At 46.6% G+C, this 18668-nt stretch overlaps 1 protein-coding gene across 1 annotated transcript in view; it reads right to left on the reverse strand.

The window, feature by feature from the left end:
* The window catches only part of LOC139749400 (uncharacterized), a 64630-nt gene extending 56020 nt beyond the window's left edge, over window positions 1-8610 (reverse strand). Inside the window, exon 1 of the mRNA XM_071663209.1 lies at window positions 8160-8610. Coding sequence (XP_071519310.1) covers window positions 8160-8194 — 35 coding nt within the window. The 5' untranslated portion in view covers window positions 8195-8610. The remainder of the gene's footprint in view (window positions 1-8159) is intronic.
* Between the last annotated feature and the right edge of the window lie 10058 nt (window positions 8611-18668).

Consider the following 18668-nt stretch of genomic DNA (forward strand, 5'->3'; position numbering starts at 1 on the left):
CACATACATTCTTCAAAGCAAACACCTGATCCACACATTCTCTACCACTTCTGAAACCACACTGCTCTTCTCCAATCTGATGCTCTGTACATGCCTTCACCCTCTCAATCAATACCCTCCCATATAATTTACCAGGAATACTCAACAAACTTATACCTCTGTAATTTGAGCACTCACCTTCATCCCCTTTGCCTTTGTACAATGGAACAGATAAGTAGATACACTTGGGGGGGGGGACTTTCCCCAGAGAGCTCACAACACTCGTGTCTCATCTCCGGGGGTTGGGGGAATCATAGCTCGTCGTATCTTTGCGTATAAAAATAAAAACAAAGAAAAAAGGGGGGCTGAAAGATGTGTAGGTCACATGGTGTGTGTGTGTGTGGGTTCGGGGGTGCGTCCGATAACTCTGGCTCTCGGAATATTTCGCAAGGGACAACAGAACACATGGAGGAAGTCTAAAGGAGCGGGACAATGGCGGAGGGGCGTGGGTGTAGGGTGTAGGCGTGGGTGTTGGGTTGGGGGCATGGGGGGGGGGGAAGAGATGTTCTAGTGCTGGGGAACTACTCCCCCCCCCTCCTCTTATTTTCAAGCCCTTATTTTCTGACTCCATTCTCCACTCTTTCCTCTCTCTCTCTCTCTCTCTCTCTCTCTCTCTCTCTCTCTCTCTCTCTCTCTCTCTCTCTCTCTCTCTCTCTCATTCGTCCCCAATCTATCTCTCGCTCAGTCAACAGACCACAATTATGTCGGGGGGACACACAAGAGTAATTTAAAAAAAAGAAAAAAAAAAACATTTTCTCCACACACACACACACACACACACACACACACACACACACCCACCCGCAGTGCAACCAACACTCGCTCCCAACTGGCCTGGTTAACAGACCACCTCTATGCAAGCAGGGGACATGATCGACTATTAATACTTGGGATTCAAAAACATACGTTTAATCAGATACCCCCAAAAACCCGTTTTCGGTAATAGTACTTCCCCTAAGAGCAATGGAGGCCACCTTTAATCCTGAACTCTTCTGTTTATTATGTATCTTTTTTTTTTTAACCAGTACCTGGACCCATTAAGCCTCACCCATCCCTACATCCCCCCCCATATACTTTCACATCTGCCGGATTAGTACATAAAAAAAGGGGGGGGGCTATGATGAAATATGCGCGAGGTCCCCCTTGGAAAAATCCAACAGAAAACGAGCTTTCAAGATTTCTTTTTTTTTTCTTTTTTTTTTTTTTTACACTTTTGATGCGTTCCAGCAGAAGTTATAAATGGTTTCCAGCGACAGAGCAAACTTTTTCTTTCCACCACTCTCTCTCTCTCTCTCTCTCTCTCTCTCTCTCTCTCTCTCTCTCTCTCTCCCCCGAAATGTTAATGGGCCGATTATTTTTTCATGTCACCGATTCATGAGTGGCTGGAAATTTTATCGGCCGATTCCCTAACAACGCAAGCGTTCCGATGACAGTGCGGGTTAGTCGAGGTGGCCACCAGTGGCTATTTCGCACGCCAGGATATAAAGTCCAAGGCCAGGCTCAGCGGGTGGATGATCCAGCGTTACCTGACGCACCGCCAGAAAACGAGAATGATTCCGAGGGAGTCGCCTTCTTCAGACAAGCCCCTGGAGAATGGCACCCGACAAGGAGGCATCTTCACCCCAACACTCTTCACCAACCTGATGGAGAACCTTGTGAAGCTCCTCCCCTTTCAGGCCTACAGCAGCTAAGCTCCTCTGGCGTAGTCTTCACCAACGGAGAACTTTGTGAAGCTCTTCTGGCGTAGTCTTCACCAGCCTGATGGAGAACCTTGTGAAGCTCCTCCCCTTTTAGGCCTACAGCAGCTAAGCTCCTCTGGCGTAGTCTTCACCAACCTGATGGAGAACCTTGTGAAGCTCCTGCCCTTTTAGGCCTACAGCAGCTAAGCTCCTCTGCTACGCCGAGGACCTCCAGCTGCTAGTGCGAGGGCGCAGGAGAGTCGACAACGCCCAACACGCGATTAAGCTGAGTGAAAACGAGTACAACCGACTGGGGCTCCAACCCAAACAAGACGAGGGCGATGGCTCTCAGCTCCACGAGACCAGACAGGATGCCTCTCCCTTCCAGAGAACGCCGGGTAACCTGGGTCTGGGCCGGCCGACATCCACCCGTGTCTTGCTGTGCGGTTTGATCACAAACTTCAGCTTCAGGACGGAGCTTCAGTATCTCCCGACAGAAGACGAGAAGCAGAGGAAACCTAATGAGATCGCTTGCCTCGTCCAGCCGCTGGGGGTAAGTATGGAGGTGCTCAGGACCTCCCTCACCGCCGCCATCAGGTCGCTGGTAGACAGACCACTGTGCCCCAGCACTCTTGGGCCTGAGGGATGATAACCAGGTGACCAACATGGAGGTCATCCAAATTAATGCTCTCAGGGCCATGCTGGGAGCTCTCCCATGTGGACCAGGCTCTGCATGCAACCTGCAGATGAAGACTGGACTCCCATCACCTCCCCTAGAAGCAAGAGTCAAGCAGACAACAGTGGCGACCCTAAGCCAAGATCTTGGAGGTCGAAGTAGGAGCCCTCCACCACGAACGTCAAAAATCCGGGGCCGCTCTTCACCCAGACCACAGGACGCGAGGAACCTCCTGGACGCACGAGGCGGCCAATATCATCCACGCCTCCGAGCGGAGACATCCACACTGCAGACGGAAGACGCACCACACCATCGGTATACTTTTACCACCTCCATAGGACCCCTCCGCCAGCCACCTTCGCAGTCACAGCACTAGGAGACACGAAGTCTAGCCTCCAAGCAGGAAGACGTTAGAAGACTTGAGTCTGAGAGCCATGGCCACTAAGACGCCTGCTGGAGCTGTGGCATACATCACAGACGGATCAGCGGACCAGACAGATGAGTGAGGGGTGGTCGGGAGCTCCGGCCATCTACACACAAAGTCACACTCGCCTCTGGAGGCTGTCGAATGGCTGCCCCACACGACAAACGGAGCTGGTACCTGGAACATGGAGCCACCACGTACTCGAAGCCCGTGATAATACACACGGACTCCAGGCCAGCAGTGCAAGGCTGTGCGACACACCCTCCCAAAGGACAACATCACGCTCGTCACCTCGATCCTCCCTCCCTCAGCTCCAAGAGCCGCAGCGACAGGGGTCGTCCCGTCACCATACACTGGATCCCGAGCCACGTGAGGATCGAGGGAAGACGAGACAGCAGACGAGGCAGCTAAAGCAGGTACACGCTTCAACAACATCCAGGTGTGCATGTTCCAGTGAGCCTGCAAGAAATGAAGCACCATCTACCAGAAGCAGCAGCCAGGCGGGCCAATGGTACATGGTGGCCACGTCACTGGGAGCCACCATACAACGACAGAGAAATATGAGCAGGAATACCTTCGTCAATCTACAGCGTCTACGACTGGGCTACCAATGGACGTGGCAAAGTTTAACTGACGGTGTCATGAAGAACTGCGTCTACTGCCCGGTGCCACTGGAACACTACATGCTGGACTGTCCAGCGACGCAAAGTCTCCGCGAAAGAGTCCCTGATTTCAGTGAGGAAGACCACGTACTACCACCGGCCTCGCTACCACAGACGATTCAAAGAAACCCTATGGGACGCCTACTACAGACCATAGGGGAATTCCCGCCTCTAAGGTGAGACTGAATCAAGACCAGAAACCAGAGACCGGGCCGCCCACAGGCAAAAGGGCCCGTGTCAGACCAATAGATCCAACGACCTTGACACCAACGTGTGGTGACACAGTCTCCCACACAAAGATGGTCATAAATGGACTCCAAGGAATGAAAAGACTAAATGAAAAATGATAAGTGGAATGAGCAGTCTATAATCATGTCATAGCTGAGGTAGAAATCAGCCTCTGGACTTTAGATGATTCGTATGTGACGTCTGTGATGCTGAATTCAACGGTTACGAACACGTAAAGGTTAACATCTTCGATATGGAAAGGGGATTCGATCCAACTCAAGCGATGCTCATTTGTCGTGGTCCAGCCAGTTGCGCGCGCACCTTGCCCAGGTGACTCCATGTCTTCTCCTTTATTAAATTTCGCATAAAGGGCAGGTAGTTAACCCCAGTGCGAGAGAGGGAGGGAGGGAGGGAGGGTCAAGCCCCAACCTAACATCCACCTCGCCAAACACGGTCACAGCGCGGCCGCCGCTTGGAAGAGTCGCGAAGTCTCTCTGGGTTCGAATCCCACCCATCCTAACCTCAGCTGCTGGCGTGTGTGTGTGTGTGTGTGTGTGGTTACTCACCCAGCAGTAGCCAGGCCACAGTTCATGGTGAGTACCATCCTATACTGGTAGGTACCAGGTGAGTACCAGATTATACTGGCAGGTACCAGGTCCACAACAGTAGAGGACAGTGTCGACACAACAGTAGGAGACAGTGCCCACAACAGGAGGTGGCACTGTCCACAACACTAGGAGACAGTGCCCACAACAGGAGGTGGCAGTGCCCACAACAGGAGGTGGCAGTGTCCACAACAGTAGGAGACAGTGCCCACAACAGGAGGTGGCAGTGTCCACAACAGTAGGAGACAGTGTCTTCAACAGTAAGAGAGTGTCCATGACAGCAGACGGCAGTGTCCACAACAGTAGGCGGCAGTGTCCACAAGAGGTGGCCATGTTCACAACAGGAGGCGGCAGTGTCCACAACAATAGGAGACAGTGTCCACAACAGGAGGCGGCAGTGTCCACAACAGTAGGCGGCAGTGTCCACAGGAAGCCTCGCTCGGGGCAGTGAGCGGGCTGACACTACCATGGCTTCCACAGGTTGGCCGGGCCTGCGCGGTGAGGTATTATACCAAGCCCCGTCCACCCTGAACTAACCCTCTCCTCCTAAATCCAGTTCGACCAAAGTAAAAGAAAAAAATATATATCTACCTTCCTATTTTCGGGTTGAAAGGGGAGAGATATATGAAGACAATGTTATAAACAGAATAAAAAGATCGTATATAGATGTATTTCGTCGCTAATCTTACCAATATAGAACAACTGCATGAAATGTTATAGTCTGTATGAAGGAGATGGTTTCAGGAACTGTATCTAAACCCACCCTCGTCGAATTTCGACACTTTTACCTTTTCCTCAAAAGTACAAAATCTCTCCGAAAATGTACTAAGAGAAGAGGCAAAGATGTCAAAAAATGTCGAAGTGTGTGTGTGTGTGAGAGTATGTGTGTGTGTTATGTGTGTGTATGTGTTGTGTGTGTGTGTGTGTGTATGTGTTCTGTGTGTGTGTGTGTGTGTGTGTATGTGTGTGTGTGTGTGTTATGTGTGTGTGTGTGTGGTGTGTGTATGTGTGTGTGTGTGTGTGTAATTCAGGAATTAATGGCGCTTGCGTCTCACACACAGACACAACACAACCGGGACACGTAAAAAAATAACATCTGCCTAACCCATTAATACAGTCTTCAGTTCCACCCTACACACACACACACACACACACACACACACACACACACACACACACACACTTGGCTGATGGTATGCATTCCGGCCTGAATAGGTGTGCAGATATGATGCTTAAGAGTGGCTGAGGAAGGGAAAAAAAAGAAAACAAACAAAAGCGACAACGAACAATAGGATTCGAACTCCTCGCAGTACAATCCTGACACCATACGTTCACTACTCGATGCTTTCCACGACCGAAAACACTCCCATCTATACAGAAGCAATCACACTAGACTGACATTAACATCTCGCTCGACTCCTGCTTCACACTTCATCCACTTGAGACTCATTTCCTCACCATCAATAAACACAGTATACAACATAGACAACAACGACCTAACTTGAAAAGTTAGGTCGTCATAATTCACTTCTCTTCATGGCTATTCAACATCGTCTTAAAAGTAATTTCGCGCCCATTTCACCCACGTCATTATTGTCATTTGGGTTCGTTTGCGTTCAAAACTGTGGTTAATTCGTCGAACCCCTCCTACAGGAGCGGCGCGCCCCTTAAGACTTGGGTGTAGGGCGAAGCGTCTCCTCCACTGCCTCTTGTGGTTCCCCCAGAGGCTTAACAACCCGACCCAGGATTAGGGTAGTTGGTTGTTTGCGCTGCAAAAACCCGTGAACTACCACGGTCGTTAAGGTGGTCAGGTTTACGACACATTAACCAATCGAAACATCTTCTGACCAGTAATATACAAGGCTCGTAACCCTATAACAATGACAGCTTTTTCAGATCAATACAATTTCTTTTTTCGCCTAACGACGTAATGACACTTAAAAGTTCCCCTTATTGTTTCACAACTGTTATTATATTTCCTTTTTTTTTTTTTCGTATCTTAACTTTTTACAGACACCTTAAGAGAGTGCGGTAAACACTGCAGTCTTGGGACCGACTGGTTACCAAAGATCTGAAAGTAAATAACGACAACACTGAGGAGGATAATCTAACGTTTGAACAGCCATGTTCAACTAAGAAGGGAAACTTAAGGGGACAATGAGACAAAAAAAAAAAAAAGGAAAATGATTGTGACAGCTGAGGAGGATAATCTAACGCATGGACAGATGTTCAACTAAGAAGGGAAACTTAAGGGAAAATGAGACCAAAAAAAGACAAAATGATTGTGACAGCTGAGGAGGATAATCTAACGCTTGGACAACCATGTTCAACTAAGAAGCGAAACTTAAGGGACAATGAGACAAAAAAAAGACAAAATGATTGTGACAGCTGAGGAGGATAATCTAACGCATGGACAGATGTTCAACTAAGAAGGGAAACTTAAGGGACAATGAGACAAAAAAAAAAAGGAAAATGATTGTGACAGCTGAGGAGGATGATCTAACGCATGGACAGATGTTCAGCTAAGAAGGGAAACTTAAGGGACAATGAGACAAAAATAAGAGAAAATGATTGTGACAGCTGAGGAGGATAATCTAACGCTTGAACAACCATGTTCAACTAAGAAGCGAAACTTAAGGGACAATGAGACATAAAAAGAGAAAATGATTGTGACAGCTGAGGAGGATAATCTAACGCATGGACAGCATGTTCAGCTAAGAAGGGAAACTTAAGGGACAATGAGACAAAAATAAGAGAAAATGATTGTGACAGCTGAGGAGGATAATCTAACGCTTGAACAACCATGTTCAACTAAGAAGCGAAACTTAAGGGACAATGAGACATAAAAAGAGAAAATGATTGTGACAGCTGAGGAGGATAATCTAACGCTTGGACAACCATGTTCAACTAAGAAGCGAAACTTAAGGGGACAATGAGACAAAAAAAAAAAGGAAAATGATTGTGACAGCTGAGGAGGATAATCTAACGCTTGAACAGCCATGTTCAACTAAGAAGCGAAACTTAAGGGACAATGAGACAAAAATAAGAGAAAATGATTGTGACAGCTGAGGAGGATAATCTAACGCATGGACAGATGTTCAGCTAAGAAGCGAAACTTAAGGGACAATGAGACAAAAATAAGAGAAAATGATTGTGACAGCTGAGGAGGATAATCTAACGCTTGGACAACCATGTTCAACTAAGAAGGGAAACTTAAGAGACAATGAGACATAAAAAGAGAAAATGATTGTGACAGCTGAGGAGGATAATCTAACGCTTGAAGAACCATGTACAACTAAGAAGGGAAACTTAAGGAACAATGAGACATAAAAAGGAGAGAATGATGACAGCTGAGGAGGATAATCTAACGCTTGAACAACCATGTTCAACTAAGACGGGAAACTTGAGGGACAATGAGACCAAAAAAAGAGAAAATGATTGTGACAGCTGAGGAGGATAATCTAACGCTTGAACAGCCATGTTCAACTAAGAAGCGAAACTTAAGGGGACAATGAGACAAAAAAAAAAAGGAAAATGATTGTGACAGCTGAGGAGGATAATCTAACGCTTGGACAGATGTTCAGCTAAGAAGGGAAACTTAAGGAACAATGAGACATAAAAAGGAGAGAATGATGACAGCTGAGGAGGATAATCTAACGCTTGAACAACCATGTTCAACTAAGAAGGGAAACTTAAGGAACAATGAGACATAAAAAGGAGAGAATGATGACAGCTGAGGAGGATAATCTAACGCTTGAAGAACCATGTTCAACTAAGACGGGAAACTTAAGGAACAATAAGACATAAAAGAAAATTATGACAGCTGGAGGTACATATTAATCTTACCTTTCCAAGTGGTTGCCCCAGCGTGAAATCACCATACCTAGGGAAGGGCATTCCAACGTCCCATCTTCGTTGTAAGCATCGTCCACAGTCGGTCCAAGTGAAGCACTCTTCAATCTCCGTGTTACAATAAGTCGCCCGTAATCTTCGACGCTCTACCATCCCAAGTTGCAGTGAACAACATCCCAGAGACGAGCGTAGTTTACAGCTGCATCATCATCACACAGAACGTATATGTTAAATCAACTTCAATGTTAATACGTCACTTTCTCCTTAATGCCAAGTGAGGAGATGTGGAGAGGACATGCGTACAACCTCTTCCTTTGCACACACGTTTGACACTGACGTAGAGACGGAGATGGAGCCCCTGGGGGGGCCCAAGCATGTGGCGTGAGTTGCCACGCACTGTTTTCATCAGCGTTGGTGCGGAAGACGCGAACCAAGTGCCACATGTACGTCGGGTCTTCTCATGGCTTCTGGATAATGTCTTAGTGACACAGTCAAGTCTTAAGGAGGGTTTTCTTTTTCTTCTTTTTTAAATCACTACCAGCAAATGCATAGAGAAACAGGCTAGTGAATCAAATATGGTGAGGAATGGCAGGCATTCAAGCGACACGCAGGTTAGGTACTTGCTAAACTACCACAGAAAAGAGCAACCCAGTTGAAATATGACAACAAGACTGAACCTCGAAGTTCCGGGAGGTGGTTACCGCTCAGCGTAGGGGCACCTCCTCCTCCTGCCCCACCGGCTGCCCTGAAATACCCTCCCGCCCCTGAAATACCCTCCCCGCGCACTCGGCAAAGACCGCCCACCTCCTCCACCTCTCTAGCCTGCATTTTCCCCGATCTGAATACGTAACAAGATCATACATGGACGTCGTGAACAGGGTAGTGGTTGATGAGTTTCTCTCCCTCTCCCTTGACGTGCAGGACTCACCAGACAGGGCCCATCTCCGTTACCCTGTTAGCATTAACCCTTCCCCCTCTCCCGGTAACTAACAGGCGTTTACTCCGTCCGTTGATGCCATCAAAACGGGAAGCCTGTCAACAGGGTCGTTAATGGAGTCTTCTAGATCGACCTCCCGCCTGCTGTGCCTCTCACCTCTCTCTCTCCCCCACAAGCCTCCTGCCCTGCGAACGATTCGAACAACACAACACTCAACCATCGTGTCCACAACTGCTCAGGGGGAAAGTGGGGCCATAGATCCTGCTGGTGGTGTGCTGCCTGCCTCGCCATGACTCCCTCACCTGGCCTCACCAAGCCCCACTGTCCCACCACCCACTTCTGCAGTTACCTCTATCCCGCCTGCTGCCGATAGTGTACAGTGGATACGTCCTCGCCGTCAGAACACAGTGGTCAACGTCTGGCGCGGCTGCCCAAGACGCCAGGCTTCCGCGACGCCCCTGTCGCTCCCACCGCGCCAACACCACTCACCTCGCGTCGCCACGCCCTTCCTTCCGCACCTGATGCCGCACAAGTTCCTTGCCCTCTCCGTGTAACGCCGTCAGCACTCCGGCATCTCCATGTGCCTCACGAAGCACGTCTCGAAGCCATTCAGGCTCGTACAGATGGCCTGGTTAGCAGGAGGCACGCCAGCGGTGAGGCGCTCACTCGCTTCTCTCGTTGGGGGGCGCTCAACAGGTCGTTGTCTCCAGCGTCACCACTCTCACGTAGAAGGTGGATGAGGCTCTTGCCTCTCGCGCTGATATGGTGAGCGACCCACGATCCTCACGTAACGCCAATTGGACCAACACCTCCTTCCTCACCTGGCTCTCCTCTCAAACCAACACGTACTTCCGCGCCTGGCTCTCCTCTCAGACCAACACCTCCTTCCTCACCTGGCTCTCCTCTCAGACCAACACCTCCCTCCTCACCTGGCTCTCCTCTCAGACCAACACCTCCTTCCTCACCTGGCTCTCCTCTCAGACCAACACCTCTTTCCGCACCTGGCTCTCCTCTCACACCAACACCTCTTTCCTCACCTGGCTCTCCTCGAGTGAAAAATATGGTTCGATACCCGGCTGATAGATTCGCGGCACTGAAGGGCTATGTGTGTACCACCATCGTCCAAAAGTTGTCCTCATCCAGGAAGCCTTAGTGGGCCGACTTCCACACCGAAGAGACGCAAGTATCACATGAACTCCTCCACTGCTCTGGTGACACCTTCACGACCTTACAGCAACTGGAGGTGAACCGTGCGTGGGACCTGGTGAGATTCGAGTGTGTGATGTATACTACTCCACCTCTAAGACAGTCCCTCCGCCCTTCCTCATCCTACGATCCGTGGAGTGGTGCGCGTGAGGGGGCTCCAGCGTTCGACGTCCAGATTTGGGCGACGTCTCTCGAACTCCTCCTCATCGAAATTGGATAACATCCACCTGGTCATTTGTTCGCTATTCTGCCCAGTCACCAATGCAATCGACGATGATAAGCTGAATTCACGTATTAATTAGTTACCCCGCAGGGCACTAATTTTAGGAGACTTTAATGTTCATCATCATCAGTGGGGAAGTATCCGGGCAGACTCTAGAGGGAGACAAATTATTACCTTTATACTCCGTTCAAGCCTCACTCTTCTCAACGATGGTAGTGGAACTCGTGCACACGACCGAACTGGCAAATATCTCGAGCTAGTGATTCATCTTCGTCATCACCAGACATACTGAGTAATAGCAACTGGGGTTCTTACGACGACTCCTTTGGAAGTGACCATTTCCCCATCTGTCTTTCCTATACATGCGACACCACCATGGACCCGTCTCCACCATAATTCATTTACAGGAGAGCAGACTGGGTGTCATTCGCTAAACAAGCCGTCCTAAATATATCTGGTATTGACAATGGTACAAAAGTCCTCAATAGAACTACTATTATATTGAGGGCTGCTGAGAATTCTACACCTAAGGTTTCTACAATTTCCAGTCAGCGTAGAGTTCCCTGGTGGACACCAGATTGGCAAAATGCACTGTGTGCAATAGGAGATGCAGGATTTAAACTGAAATTCAAACCTTATTGAGCCTTATTGAGATGGGTTTTGGTATATGTGAATTCCAGTAATCAATCATGATGATTCTCACATGAAATAATAATCACTTGGTCATGTCTGCTTCGTTTGTCCAATTGATAGTGAAGATACAGTAAGGAAGATATTGTAATCCATTTTTAAGGATATAGTAATGCAGTTACTGTAATCTCACTGGTAGTGAAGATACAGTGGTATGGTTACTGTAGTCCAGCTCATCATGAAGATACATTAATGAAGTTATTCTAATCCAGTTTTATGGATATAGTAATACATATATTGAAATTTCAGTGGTAGTGAAGATACAGTGGTATGGTTACTGTAGTCCAGCTCTTCATGAAGATACATTAATGAAGTTATTCTAATCCAGTTTTATGGATATAGTAATACATATATTGAAATTTCAGTGGTAGTGAAGATGCAGTTTAACGGTCACTGTTGTCCAGTTAGTTATGATAATATAGTAAGTTCTTGTAATCCAGTTTTAAGGATATAGTTATGAAGTTACTGTAATCCCAGTGATAGTGAAGATACAGTGGAGCGGTCACTTTTGTCCTGTTGTTCGTGAAGAACAGTAAGGAAGATTTTGATAAGAGAACTATTACCTATCAACAACTTCATTTCTTTATTGAAATGAGAATTAACTGCTTCTAAGTGATTTTTGCTAAGTTTAGAATATGTTGTGTCATCTTTTAAAAGATCATTCATTTTAGATAAATAGTTACTTTTGTCTAAAATCACAACAGTGTTAGCCTTATCTGCTTTGGTAATATGTATATCCTTGTTTTTTTTTTTTTTCAAGGTGTTGATAGCTCTTATAAATCTTTTAGGGCAATTATGTTCCACTTGTTTTGACAAACTGGCATACACTAAACCAGTAGAACCTAATTGCCCTAAAAGATTTATAAGAGCTATAAACACCTTAAAAAAAGACCAGGATATACATATTAGCACTTGGGTCTGAACATGCAGGAGGGTGTGAGGCGTGGACGGGATGCAGTGAATCGGAAGAATGGGTGGACATACCATCAGTGGACATACCAGGGGTGTGAAGCGTCCTGGGTAAACTATGAAAAGGTCTCTGGGGCCTGGATGTGGATAGGGAGCCGTGGTTTCGATGCATCATGACGGCTGGAGACTGAGTGTGACCGAATGTGGCTGGCTCTTTCTTTGCCTGTTGCTGGCGCTACCTCGCTAAAGGGCGAGAGATCAAGTATATATATATATATATATATATATATATATATATATATATATATATATATATTATCCCTGGGTATAGGGGATTAAGAATACTTCCCACGTATTCCCTGCGTGTCGTAGAAGGCGATTAAAGGGAAGGGAGCGGGGGGCTGGAAATCCTCCCCTCTCATTATTTTTTTTTTTTTAATTTTCCAAAAGAAGAAACAGAGAAGGGGGCCAGGTGAGGGTATTCCCTCAAAGGCCCAGTTCTCTGTTCTTAACGCTACCTCGCTAATGCGGGAAATGTCGAATAGTTTGAAAGAAAAGAAAAGACTATATATAGGGGATAGGGGAGAAAGAATACTTCCCACGTATTCCCTGCGTGTCGTAGAAGGCGACTAAAAGGGAAGGGAGCGGGGGGCTGGAAATCCTCCCCTCTCAATTTTTTTTTCTTTTTTATTTTCCAAAAGAAGGAACAGAGAAGGGGGCCTGGTGAGGATATTCCCTAAAAGGCCCAGTCCTCTGTTCTTAACGCTACCTCGCTAATGCGGGAAATGGCGAATAGTATGAAAGAAAGAAAAGATATATATATATATATATATGAGAGAGAGAGAGAGAGAGAGAGAGAGACTAAAGTAACGCCGTAAGCAGGCCTGTGCCATCAAGGCCTCTATAGAGTGATAGGCTAATGGGTTGTTGAGCCTAATGGGTTAAGGTAGTAAGGAGGAGAACTAGCAATGGCTCTACACCTCACCCCCCCACCACCTGTGGCTGGGGTAGAGCCCGCCACTACCCCTCCCCCTCTCCCTCCCCCAGGCTAAGCCACTCCCCGTGGCTCCTCTCTCTCTCTCTCTCTCTCTCTCTCTCTCTCTCTCTCTCTCTCTCTCTCTCTCTCTCTCTCTCTCTCTCTCTCGCTTTCGAGGGAGAGATATGATACTCATCTCTGTATGGACCAGTAGATGATCACACACACATACACACACACACATACACACACACACACACACACACACACACACACACACACACAACAGGATGAGGATAGAGATATCTTTACAGAATTAAGTGCCTATTTTGGATTATGGAAGTAGTAAGTATCAATTATTGTGGGGGTGGGGGTAAGGGGTCCCTTGTTCGGGTTTAGATGTGAACTATAGCTTCTAGAAATGTTGAGAGGATAGGCTGTGTTATTTAGCCGACTATGATTGAATTGGCTGGATGCGTTATTTAGCCGACTTTAGTTGGTTGTCTGTGTATTTAGCCGACTTGAGTTGGCTGTCTGTGTTTTTTAGCCGACTGTAATTCAGTTGCTTAGGCAGGTCAGCTGGCCAGTTTTGAGGAGCCATCAGCTGTCCCGCCACACACCGCTGTAGGCAGCACGACCCCAGGGAAGCTAAGGGCGCCCTCAACGGCGGCGGCTTCTGCATCCCAAAGTTGCCCCGATTTTCCCCTGGGGCGTGCGGGCCCCCTCGACCACCGCCCTGAGGACGCGTCGAGCCTCGGGCTGATCTGTCGCGCCATGGCGCCACACCACGTCCTCACCTGGAGGAGACTCGAGAAGTCGAGGTCTTCCCGGAAGACGTCCCCGGCTTCTGAAGGAGAAGGTGGTCATGGTTGATGCTCCCCGCGCCGCCCGCCCTCCCTCCCCATGGGCCGAACTCAGTGCCGAATCCAGGACGATGGGCTCACACCACAGTGTACCATCCTTGAAGGACGACACACTGGAGCACCAGTGGAGCAAGTGACAGACGGTGTAAGCAAGGGGAATGAGAGTTACGTCTCCAGGGCTGTGTGTGGGTTATGGTCTGGGATACGTGTATGGGACTGTAAAAATCCCACAAACCGTGTAACTCTCTTCGACCTATGATCAGCTAGACTCCCACGCTGGTTTATAAGCTGACGAAGGGGCTGAACGCACTTTTGAGACGCCCTTTGTTCCTGGCCGCTACAATATCTCGACCATTACTGCAGAAGGAGCGATCGCCTCTCTAGATGTGTAGTCCCTCTTCACGAACGTACCGGTGGACCAGACTTATCCACTTCATCCCACTTTATCCTACACTGGATATGCCCTCAAAACTCTCCTCCAGCAGTGAGCCTAGGAGGACCCTCTCACGTGTCCCCTCCCCAGACGCATACACCTTGAGGCGGAAGGCGTCGCCCTGGATCTTCCCATTGGGAATGTTCTTCTTACACTCCTACACGGTAACTGTGGAGAAGGTAGTTTCTGAAGGCATCTTGAAGCCTGCAACTTTACTGTCGATACGTGGACGAGATCTTCGTCTGAAGACGAGACAAAGAGGAGCTGCAGGAGCGGAGGAGGAGGAACACAGCACCGATAAAGTGGCGTGTAAGCATCCAAAGATAATGTATATACATGTGTATGTAGGTGGGTTGGGCAATTCTTTCGTCTGTTTCCTTGTGCTACCTCGCTCACGCGGGAGACAGCCACAAAGTATGAAAATGATAAGAAAATGAAGAAATATATATATATATATGTTGGGGGTGAAGAGGGTGGTGAGAGTAAGTGAGCTTGAGAAGGAGACCTGTGTGAAGAAGTATCAGGAGAGACTGTGTACAGAATGGAAAAAGGTGAGAACAATGGAAGTAAGGGGAGTGGGGGAGGAATGGGATGTATTTAGGGAAGCAGTGATGGATTGCGCAAAAGATGCTTGTGGCATGAGAAGCGTGGGAGGTGGGTTGATTAGAAAGGGTAGTGAGTGGTGGGATGAAGAAGTAAGAGTATTAGTGAAAGAGAAGAGAGAGGCATTTGGACGATTTTTGCAGGGAAAAAATGCAATTGAGTGGGAGATGTATAAAAGAAAGAGACAGGAGGTCAAGAGAAAGGTGCAAGAGGTGAAAAAAAGGGCAAATGAGAGTTGGGGTGAGAGAGTATCATTAAATTTTAGGGAGAATAAAAAGATGTTCTGGAAGGAGGTAAATAAAGTGCGTAAGACAAGGGAGCAAATGGGAACTTCAGTGAAGGGCGCAAATGGGGAGGTGATAACAAGTAGTGGTGATGTGAGGAGATGGAGTGAGTATTTCGAAGGTTTGTTGAATGTGTTTGATGATAGAGTGGCAGATATAGGGTGTTTTGGTCGAGGTGGTGTGCAAAGTGAGAGGGTTAGGGAAAATGATTTGGTAAACAGAGAAGAGGTAGTGAAAGCTTTGCGGAAGATGAAAGCCGGCAAGGCAGCAGGTTTGGATGGTATTGCAGTGGAATTTATTAAAAAAGGGGGTGACTGTATTGTTGACTGGTTGGTAAGGTTATTTAATGTATGTATGACTCATGGTGAGGTGCCTGAGGATTGGCGGAATGCGTGCATAGTGCCATTGTACAAAGGCAAAGGGGATAAGAGTGAGTGCTCAAATTACAGAGGTATAAGTTTGTTGAGTATTCCTGGTAAATTATATGGGAGTGTATTGATTGAGAGGGTGAAGGCATGTACAGAGCATCAGATTGGGGAAGAGCAGTGTGGTTTCAGAAGTGGTAGAGGATGTGTGGATCAGGTGTTTGCTTTGAAGAATGTATGTGAGAAATACTTAGAAAAGCAAATGGATTTGTATGTAGCTTTTATGGATCTGGAGAAGGCATATGAGAGAGTTGATAGAGATGCTCTGTGGAAGGTATTAAGAATATATGGTGTGGGAGGAAAGTTGTTAGAAGCAGTGAAAAGTTTTTATCGAGGATGTAAGGCATGTGTACGTGTAGGAAGAGAGGAAAGTGATTGGTTCTCAGTGAATGTAGGTTTGCGGCAGGGGTGTGTGATGTCTCCATGGTTGTTTAATTTGTTTATGGATGGGGTTGTTAGGGAGGTAAATGCAAGAGTTTTGGAAAGAGGGGCAAGTATGAAGTCTGTTGGGGATGAGAGAGCTTGGGAAGTGAGTCAGTTGTTGTTCGCTGATGACACAGCGCTGGTGGCTGATTCATGTGTGAAACTGTAGAAGCTGGTGACTGAGTTTGGTAAAGTGTGTGGAGGAAGAAAGTTAAGAGTAAATGTGAATAAGAGCAAGGTTATTAGGTACAGTAGGGTTGAGGGTCAAGTCAATTGGGAGGTGAGTTTGAATGGAGAAAAACTGGAGGAAGTGAAGTGTTTTAGATATCTGGGAGTGGATCTGGCAGCGGATGGAACCATGGAAGCGGAAGTGGATCATAGGGTGGGGGAGGGGGCGAAAATTCTGGGGGCCTTGAAGAATGTGTGGAAGTCGAGAACATTATCTCGGAAAGCAAAAATGGGTATGTTTGAAGGAATAGTGGTTCCAACAATGTTGCATGGTTGCGAGGCGTGGGCTATGGATAGAGTTGTGCGCAGGAGGATGGATGTGCTGGAAATGAGATGTTTGAGGACAATGTGTGGTGTGAGGTGGTTTGATCGAGTGAGTAACGTAAGGGTAAGAGAGATGTGTGGAAATAAAAAGAGCGTGGTTGAGAGAGCAGAAGAGGGTGTTTTGAAATGGTTTGGGCACATGGAGAGAATGAGTGAGGAAAGATTGACCAAGAGGATATATGTGTCGGAGGTGGAGGGAACGAGGAGAAGAGGGAGACCAAATTGGAGGTGGAAAGATGGAGTGAAAAAGATTTTGTGTGATCGGGGCCTGAACATGCAGGAGGGTGAAAGGAGGGCAAGGAATAGAGTGAATTGGAGCGATGTGGTATACCGGGGTTGACGTGCTGTCAGTGGATTGAATCAAGGCATGTGAAGCGTCTGGGCTAAACCATGGAAAGCTGTGTAGGTATGTATATTTGCGTGTGTGGACGTATGTATATACATGTGTATGGGGGTGGGTTGGGCCATTTCTTTCGTCTGTTTCCTTGCGCTACCTCGCAAACGCGGGAGACAGCGACAAATCAAAATAAAAAGAAATGAAATATATATATATATATATATATATATATATATATATATATATATATATATATATATATATATATATGTATATAGATAGATAGATAGATAGATAGATAGATAGATAGATAGATAGATAGATAGATAGAGGGGGACAACTGTGGAATGGTTTAAAAGTATTCTGTAGACGAGCAAATGCATTTGTAAGATTGGATTGAGGGGTGAGATAAGTTTTGTTATATATATGGGCATGAGGGGGAGCTGTGGTATGCCATTGTGGCTTTTTATCATATACAGAATAAAGTAATAATAGATGAAAGCAAAATAAATGAAAGGTGATATAGGGATTGAGTGTGGTGGTATGCTTTGCTGGCAAGTGAGAAACGTCTTTGTGGATGTTACTTTGTTGTTTGCTGAGTCTGAAGTGTTGCAGAAGTTTTAAATGCATTTTATGATTACGTGTAGGCGTAGGCCATTGAGGGTAGATATGATTAAAAGTAAAATGTAATGCTGTTTGAAAGGAAACAGGGTTGAAGTATAGATTTTGCAAAGCCCCATATAGTGAGAGAAGAAAGTGTACTAAAATGTGTTATAGATATGGGGGAAGAAAAACTGGAAAAGGTGAGATAATTGAAGTATTTGGGAGCTAATTTTGATGAGTTTGGTGATATGGTAGGAGAGATATAGAAGAGAATAGTAGAGGGTAGAATAGTTATTAGGTCCCTTAATAGATCAATGAAGGGTAGAGGCGTATGGAAGTGAAGAAGGATTAAGAAAGAGCATAGTCCTCCTGAGTGTAACCCATGCATCCGAAACATGGACATAGAATGAGTTACAGAGACCAAGAAGTTAAGCTATGGAAATGAGCTATATAATAGGAGCATGTGATATGAGTAGTTGGAGTGAAGTAAGAAATATTGGGGTGTATGAAAGATCTGGTATGACAGGGAATGCATTGGGAATGAATTGCGGAGTGGTAGACTTGATTTAACATACTTTGGTGTGATTTTGACACTTGGATAGAATGGAAGATGGGTAGTTTACAAAGAGAGTTTGTGATAGTACAGTTAAAGGGGTTGATGTGAGAGGAAGACCACATGTGACATAGGGAAAGAGAGTGAAAGAGAAGGGTTGTTGTGAAAGGAAGACCATCACTGGCATGGGAAAGGAGAATGGAAGAGAAATAGTGGAAGAATATGTTGAATGGTGTATGGGAGAGAGGCAGGTAAGGACAGATATAAGTGGAGATTTTTGCTGAGGCTACCCCCTTGATGGGAGTTCCTTAAGGGAATTGGTATCAGAGTTATGGATAGTTAGATAAATAGATAGATACATAGATAGATAGACGAATAAATACTTGTGATGTATTCCAACTTAGTAGACATGATGAACATCTTTCACTGTAGATGGGGCATATACACCGTGCAGTTTTGTTTTCTCTGTTGATCACGGTGAGGTTG

Source organism: Panulirus ornatus, chromosome 7 (genome assembly GCF_036320965.1).
Source record: "Panulirus ornatus isolate Po-2019 chromosome 7, ASM3632096v1, whole genome shotgun sequence".
Classification (NCBI taxonomy): Eukaryota; Metazoa; Arthropoda; class Malacostraca; order Decapoda; family Palinuridae; genus Panulirus; species Panulirus ornatus.